Here is a 7,695-nt window from a genome sequence, read left to right on the forward strand (position 1 = left end):
AGCTTGCACCCGGCCAATCAGCGCAAGATCGACCAGACTTGGTAGCACGGGTCTTTAAGGCAAAATTAGAGGATCTGAAGAAGCTTATATTTAAGAAGAAATTCTTTGGGGAAGTTTCTGCTCACGTGTATGTGATTGAATTTCAGAAAAGGGGACTTCCCCATGCACATTTCTTGATAATTCTGAAGTCAAATTACAAAATAAACAACCCTGATCAGTATGACCAGATTATATCCGCCGAAATTCCTGATAAAGTTAAGTATCCATTGCTGCATGATTTAGTTATTAAACACATGATACATGGTCCATGTGGTGTTCTCAATAGAAAAAATTCCTGCATGCAGGATGGAAATTGTAGATACCACTATCCCCGCCCATTTTCGGAGGCCACGTTGCAAGGAGATGACTCATATCCAATCTATAGACGCAGGGATGATGGTCGTCAAGTGCGCATAAGGGGAGCAGTTTTGGATAACAGATGGGTTGTTCCATACAATCCATACCTTCTTATGAGATACAATTGCCATATCAATATTGAAGTTTGCTCCAGTATTAAGGCTGTTAAGTATTTATTTAAGTATATATATAAAGGCCATGATCGTGCTTCTTTTATCCTAGAATCTGCGGGAGATACAGTTATTGATGAAATCCGTCAGTACAGAGATGCCAGGTTTATATCACCTCCTGAAGCAATATGGAGGATTTTTTCTTTTAATCTCAGCGAGATGTCTCCTCCTGTTCTACAATTACAACTTCACTTGCCAAATATGCAAATTGTTCGTTACAAAAATTCTGACAATTTGAAGAATGTGATAGATGCAGAATCATCTTCCAGGACGATGCTAACTGAGTATTTCAGAATGAACTCCATTGATAGTTATGCTAGAAATTTTTTATATAAGGACTTTCCTGAATTTTATATATGGCAAAGAAACCACAAGACATGGAGACGCCGTACGCAAAGGATTCAAATAGGTAGACTTGTGGCTGCTCACCCTGCGGAAGGCGAGCGATATTACCTGAGAGTATTGCTAAACCATGTCAGAGGGGCTACATCTTTCAGAGATTTACGTACTGTCGAAGGTGTTGTTTATTCCACATTTAGGGAGGCTGCAGAAAGGAGGGGTCTCATTGAAGCTGACAATAGTATTTCTGATTGTCTCGCGGAAGCTGCAACATTTCAAATGCCCTATGCACTTAGAAGGCTTTTTGCTACGGTTTTGGCCTTCTGCGAGGTAACACATGTTCGTGCATTGTGGGACAAGCACTTTGAAGCCATGTCGGATGATTTCCGTATGGAGAGCATGAGTAATGAAGCAATTAGGCAGAGGGTGCTTAGAGACATTGGAGATTTGCTGTACTCAATGGGGAAGGACATTAGGATCTTTGATCTTCCTGATCTATTGGATGCACATGATTTGGAAAGCTTGGAGCAGAGAGAACTAGCTGATGAGATATCTATTTCGGTTGATAGAGAAGACTTACGGTTGTGTGGAACTTTAAATAGCGAACAACAACTTGCCTTTGATGAGATAATGAACCATGTTTTAGAAAAGAAGGGTAAGGTCTTCTTCGTCGATGGTCCGGGAGGTACAGGAAAGACATACCTTTATAAAGCCTTACTCGCTAAAGTGCGATCCATGGGACTAATAGCCATTGCAACAGCAACATCAGGCATTGCAGCTTCTATCATGCCCGGTGGCAGGACTGCCCATTCGAGATTTAAGATACCAATAAATGTTCAAGAAGACAGTATGTGCAACTTCAGTAAGCAAAGCGGAACAGCAGAATTGCTTCGAAGATCGTCTTTAATAATCTGGGATGAAGTTGCCATGACAAAACGACAAGCTGTCGAGGCACTTGTTAGAACCCTGCAAGATATTACAGGATGTGGATTGCCATTTGGAGGAAAGGTAATAGTGTTTGGGGGAGATTTCAGGCAAGTACTCCCTGTGGTCAGACGTGGCAGTAGGGCGCAAATTGTTAATGCTACTCTTAAAAAATCCTATCTCTGGGAGGGTATGAAGCAAATTAAACTCCGACACAATATGAGAGCACAATCTGATCCATGGTTCTCTGATTTTCTCTTGAGAATCGGAAATGGTACGCAAGAAACAATTGGAGAAGACTATGTGCAACTACCTGAAGAGATAGTTATAAGTTACACAAATTCAAAAGCCTCGATTCTTAAGTTGATCAATGATGTATTTCCTTCACTTAATCAGAATGGAGGATCATCATCTTACATAAGTGCCCGTGCCATTCTTTCCACCAAAAACGTATATGTTGATGAATTAAATGCAATGCTCATAGACCAATTTCCTGGAGAAGAAAAAATATACTACAGTTTTGACTCAGCAGTGGATGATACACACAATCACTACCCATCTGAATTCCTCAATTCTCTCACACCTAATGGTCTTCCTCCTCATGTTCTTAGATTGAAGATCAATTGTCCGGTCATCTTGCTTCGGAATTTAGATCCATCTAATGGGTTATGCAATGGCACGAGGCTTATTGTTAAGGCATTTCAAGGTAATGTTATTGACGCTGAGATTATTGGAGGACAACATTCTGGAAAGCGAGTTTTCCTTCCACGGATCCCTTTGTACCCTTCTGAAGATGATGTACTTCCGTTTAAATTCACAAGAAAACAATTTCCTATTCATCTTAGCTTTGCGATGACAATCAATAAAGCCCAGGGTCAAACCATTCCAAATGTTGGCATCTACCTTCCGGAACCTGTATTTTCACATGGTCAACTGTATGTTGCTTTGTCTAGAGGGATATCACGGCAAATGACAAGAATTCTTGCCAAACCAAACAAAGATATCGACCCACTGGAGAGAAGTACTAAAAATATTGTCTATAAAGATGTTTTGATATGTTAAATGTATTATAGGCGGAGTGATGTGCTACAATGACCAAGGTAAAACCTCAAATTAGTATTTTCGAATTATGTTAACAACACCATGTTTTTTCTGCTCCTTTATCTGTACGTAACATTCTGGTATCAAAAAAAAAAAACTAATTAAGACTCTTTGTCGCATGCACATTTTCAGCACCATGTTTGTTCTGCTTAATTTTGCTTCAGTTTAGATATCTAAGGTGCTAACTTTTGCTAGCGGTTAAGATTTTGAGACCATGTGAAGGTTGCGGTTTTGTCATACTTCAGAAGATGCCATTTTTCTCTTGCCACTGAACGCCTTCTACCCTGTTCATAAGAAGAATGCTTGTGCTTTAGTTTAGATTCAGCCACGCTTTTTTTTTTACTAAGTCCAGTTGTAAACATGTTCCTTGCCAAGCAGAAACTTCCTATCTCATGGGTTTAATCTATTTTCTGTTTGAATCCATGATTCACTTAGATATTAGTCAATATATTTTCCATGGAGTATACCATCCAATACTTATAATCTGTATTTCTGTGTGTTTTCTACAGGAAGAGTCCAAATTTGAACAATTTCAGCCTTCTTGCCACATCTATGGCATGATCAATTATGCAATGTCATTATCAATCTTTCAGTTGCATGGTGTCCTCCTTCATGTGCGTCACATCATCAGTGCCCAAACTTTCTGTAACTGAATGTGTTGTCTCTTTATGTGGATGAATACACAGCGTCATAGCCTCTATCATGGATGGATTGTTTGAGGAAGCTTTAAATATCAATATGATATATATGTCTGATCTCAACATTAAAATTATATGCCGAGTGATGCAATGATATTATAGTTTCTTGACTGGCTAGAGGGCTTTAGTAAGACTAGGTAATGGTAAAGTGTTGTGCTCCATAAAGCCTCCAATCTCAACTTGTATTTTTTTCTGGCACATGAGAATTTGTTGATTGCTCATAAGCCGTGATAGAGCACAAGTCAATTATTGGCTGGCCAGGGCAGACGTATGGTCCATGAATTTTTTTTTTAAGTTGTATGTACAACATGTTCTGGAATGTACTAATATTATCTATGAAATACTGAAACTCATGTATCTCCCATACATTTACTCATCTGATGCGTGTAAATCTTGTCAGAAGTAAAAGCATGTTGAGTTTGGCCAAACTTCCAGAAAAACTATGAAACCCTACAATGTCAATTCAATCTTATTAGATATATCAAGTATATTTTCATATTATATTGATACAGTATAGTAATTTTTGATAGTTTTTTCAGTAAACTTAATCAAACACTACTTTAGCTGACTTCAGAAAAATTTATACGCCTTGTTTTAATAAACATAGGTAATATGTATTATTGTCGTTTCTTTTGCCGACGTGCATTGCACGTGCATATGTACTAGTAAAAAGTGGTGTAATAGATTAATTTGTAATCACCATAAGGAATAACCTCAGCCGAACTTTGCGACAAGTAGATTAATCGTATGCATAGCTAGCTATTTTCTTGCGATCAAAGAAAAGTAGAGAAGAGATCTTAGCTTATACGTAAGCAGTGTTTAGCACATTGAAACTTGGACTGTTCGGGTCCGTCATGGTGGCGTACACCAATTTGATTTCCTTTCCGCGCAACTTCGCAACTGCTCCCCTGTACTGGTGTGCCCCATGGTTTGCAGATGGCGGCCATGGGTGCGGTCTCCTCTCCGATGTGAAGCGAGCCGTGGCAGTGGGGGTGGTGGTATCTTCTTGCCGGTTGCTAGGCTCATGCGTCGGATCCTCGTCGGAGCTCTTTGGTGTGACCGCGCGGGTGGTCTTCGTGTGTGCTCTCGGCTAGCCCACCCTTCGGGTATATCGAACCCATCGGGGTTGGGGTTGCCCTCGGCGGTGCTATGCCTTTCGACTACGGCGGCGACCCCCGCGTGCGGTGAGGGTGTGATGCCCTCTGACTTCAGCCCGTGGCGCACAGGCGTCGTGGCGTCGTCTCGGCTGCGCGCAACCTTTCGGCCACACCCACGGCACAGTGGTGTCGGCGCGCTGTGTGTCCTCGGATGCGCGTTGCCCTTCGATTACGTCGACGATGCAGTGTCGCGGCTGTGTCCCCGCTGTCATGTCCTGCGAACTCTTCCTTTGTGATTGCTGTGCTTGGGTCGGGATGAGTTTTTTCTCATCAATCAATTGTCTCCGAGGATTCTCGGGGTGACCTCCTTTTTCTAGTTGTTGTAGTTTGTTGGTGTGTGTGTGTGTGTTTTCTCTTTTATCTCCTCCTGTACCCCCTGTAAACTCCGGTTCATTTGGACCCCTATCTTGTAGAGGCTGCAAAGCCTCATAGGCAACTATGAATGAAAAAATTCAGGTGGGGATTCGCTCCCCCCCGGTGACCATTCAAAAAAAAAAAAACTTCGCAACTGCGTCGGCCAGTCGCCTTGCTCATCGGTTGAAATTCCGTGCGAATTTTTGACGGGTGTCAATGTAGCGGCTGCTGCCGATCGCGATCAAGACTGCCACCACGTACCCGTCGATTGCTAACAGGCTGTCGACGATTTTTCTCCGATCTGATCTGAACATTGTTGATGATGAACTCGATGGATCCCGTCCGGATAACGAAATCCAATCGCCGCGATTCGCATAGACGGCACCAATTGACGAGGGATCACCTCGCCAATGCCTACGTATTGTAGACTTGGATTTCGGGAAAGAGCGATGATGGAGATTTCGGGAGCGAGATTAGGCACACGACGTATCCAGCTTCGGGTCCCCTCGGTGGAGGATCCCTACGTGCTGCTAGCAATCTACTATATGATCATAAATCTGTTTACAAGGTGCCGCCACAAGCGGAGCTATGTTGTCTATCTGTTGTCTCCCTCTCCTTCGGGTGCCCTGGCTGGCTTTATATATGCAACCAGCCTAGGGTTTTACAAGAGTCCTAGTCGACTACTTCTTCGAGTTGCCTTCTTGGGCCTTCTCCATATTGGGCCGAGCCAGGTATACTAATAATGGGTACCCGAAGGGTATGCCCATGACAACAACCTTATTCACATTGCACTAGTAGGAAAATGGCTATAGGCAAGTAGCGTACTGGCGGAGATTCATGTCCGCGTAGGAACACGGGTATCACCGAACCCGAGAGGTTTGAACACAGGGGACCCAAGATCTCGTCGTTGCCTTACCGACGCGGGCACTGCAGAGAGAGACACGACAGTTACCCAGGTTCAGGGCCCTCGGAGAGGTAAAACCCCTACGTCCTGCTTTGTGGATGTATTGCAGGTCACAATGGAGAAGATGACCGTACAAATGTCTAGGGTTTGTGATCGCTCAGGATCGTCCCCTTCTACGCTAGCTAGGCTAGTCCTTATATAGGGGAGCTGGTCCTCTTCCCCCGAAATATCTTGAGGGGGAAGGGTTGCCACATCTCCAAACTGAGGGCGGGAAACTCCCTCGCCCTTTACAGGATGGACATAGTCCATGGTCGATTAAAGTGCCGGTCCATGGAAGATGCTGAGGTGGTCGATGACGCCTCTGGTGGCCATTTGTGCCGTCCACCCGGCCTTGCACTAAAGTGGCAAGGACCGGGTCCTAGTGCTTTAGTCCTCGACGAGCCCTCTTTAGCACCAAAGAGGCAATGGCGTCACTCCTCCTTGGGACGGAGCTGTTGAGCTCAGCCACGAGGTGCACAGTAGCCCCCGGGCACTTGTCCCACACGTGCTCGTTGGTGGCCACGAAGGGGTAAGTGGCCAACAGTTGCTGGCGCGAGTCTCTACTTGTGGGTCTGCCGGTCAGAGCAGCTGATTGCATCTGAGCCGTGCACTCCAAACGGCAGTAGATCTCCCGCCGTTGGTTCGAAAACCACAGCGTGACAAGACGCGACCTTGCGGTTGCGCGCAGAATTTTGGGGGCGCGTGGCGCCTTCCGGTGACTAATGCGCGGTGATCGAAGCGCCGACGCACCCATCGGTCCGGGTATAAGGAGGGGAGAAGGCCCGTCGCCTTCTCCGTTTTCCATTCTTCATCTTCTCCAGCCTTCATCCCGTATGGCGTCGAAGTTGTCGATGCTGGCCGGTGATGACCCACAAGTATAGGGGGTATATCGTAGTACTTTCGATAAATAAGAGTGTCGAACCCAACGAGGAGCAGAAGGTGTTGACAAGCAGTTTCGATGAAGGATTCACTGTAAATGCTCACAGACAAGTTTTCAGGGGGTTTTGATATAGCAGATAAATAAAATACAAGTAAGTAAAATGCGGGAATAATAATTGCAGCAAGTGGCCCAATCCTTTTTAGCACAAAGGACAAGCCAGTTTGTTTACTTATGATGACCAAACGTTCTTGAGGACACACGGGAATTTAGTCTAGTGCTTTTGCTTCATATAGTTGATTAATCTTCATTGTTTTGATAAGTGTTGTGTGGGTGAACCTATGCTAATGCACCGCCCTTCCTAGGACTAATACATACTTGTGATTAAACCCCTTGCAAGCATCCGCAAATACAAGAAAGTAATTAAGATAAATCTAACCACAGCCTTAAACTCTGAGATCCTGCTATCCCTCATGCATCGATATACCAACGGGGGTTCAGGTTGCTGTCACTCCGGCAACCCCACAATTAGCAAACAAATACAAGATGCATTCCCCTAGGCCCATAAAGGTGAAGTATCATGTAGTCGACGTTCACATGACACCACTAGAAGAATAACACCACAACTTAAATATCAAACCATTAAATATTACTCAACATAGTTCACTACTAACATTTAGACGTCACCCATGTCCTCAAGAACTAAACGAACTACTCACAAGACATCATATGGAAC

General features: G+C 44.0%; 1 protein-coding gene across 1 annotated transcript; it reads left to right on the forward strand.

Annotated features, from left to right (window-relative positions):
• The first annotated feature begins 528 nt into the window (after nucleotides 1-528).
• Nucleotides 529-3,955, forward strand: LOC139837741 (uncharacterized). The gene is made up of 2 exons (XM_071827017.1): nucleotides 529-2,929; nucleotides 3,440-3,955. The coding sequence occupies exon 1, from the start codon at nucleotides 726-728 to the stop codon at nucleotides 2,889-2,891; it is 2,166 nt and encodes a 721-aa protein (XP_071683118.1). The 5' UTR covers nucleotides 529-725; the 3' UTR covers nucleotides 2,892-2,929; nucleotides 3,440-3,955.
• Nucleotides 3,956-7,695: the final 3,740 nt, after the last annotated feature.

This window comes from Lolium perenne, chromosome 3, assembly GCF_019359855.2.
Source record: "Lolium perenne isolate Kyuss_39 chromosome 3, Kyuss_2.0, whole genome shotgun sequence".
Taxonomy (NCBI): Eukaryota; Viridiplantae; Streptophyta; class Magnoliopsida; order Poales; family Poaceae; genus Lolium; species Lolium perenne.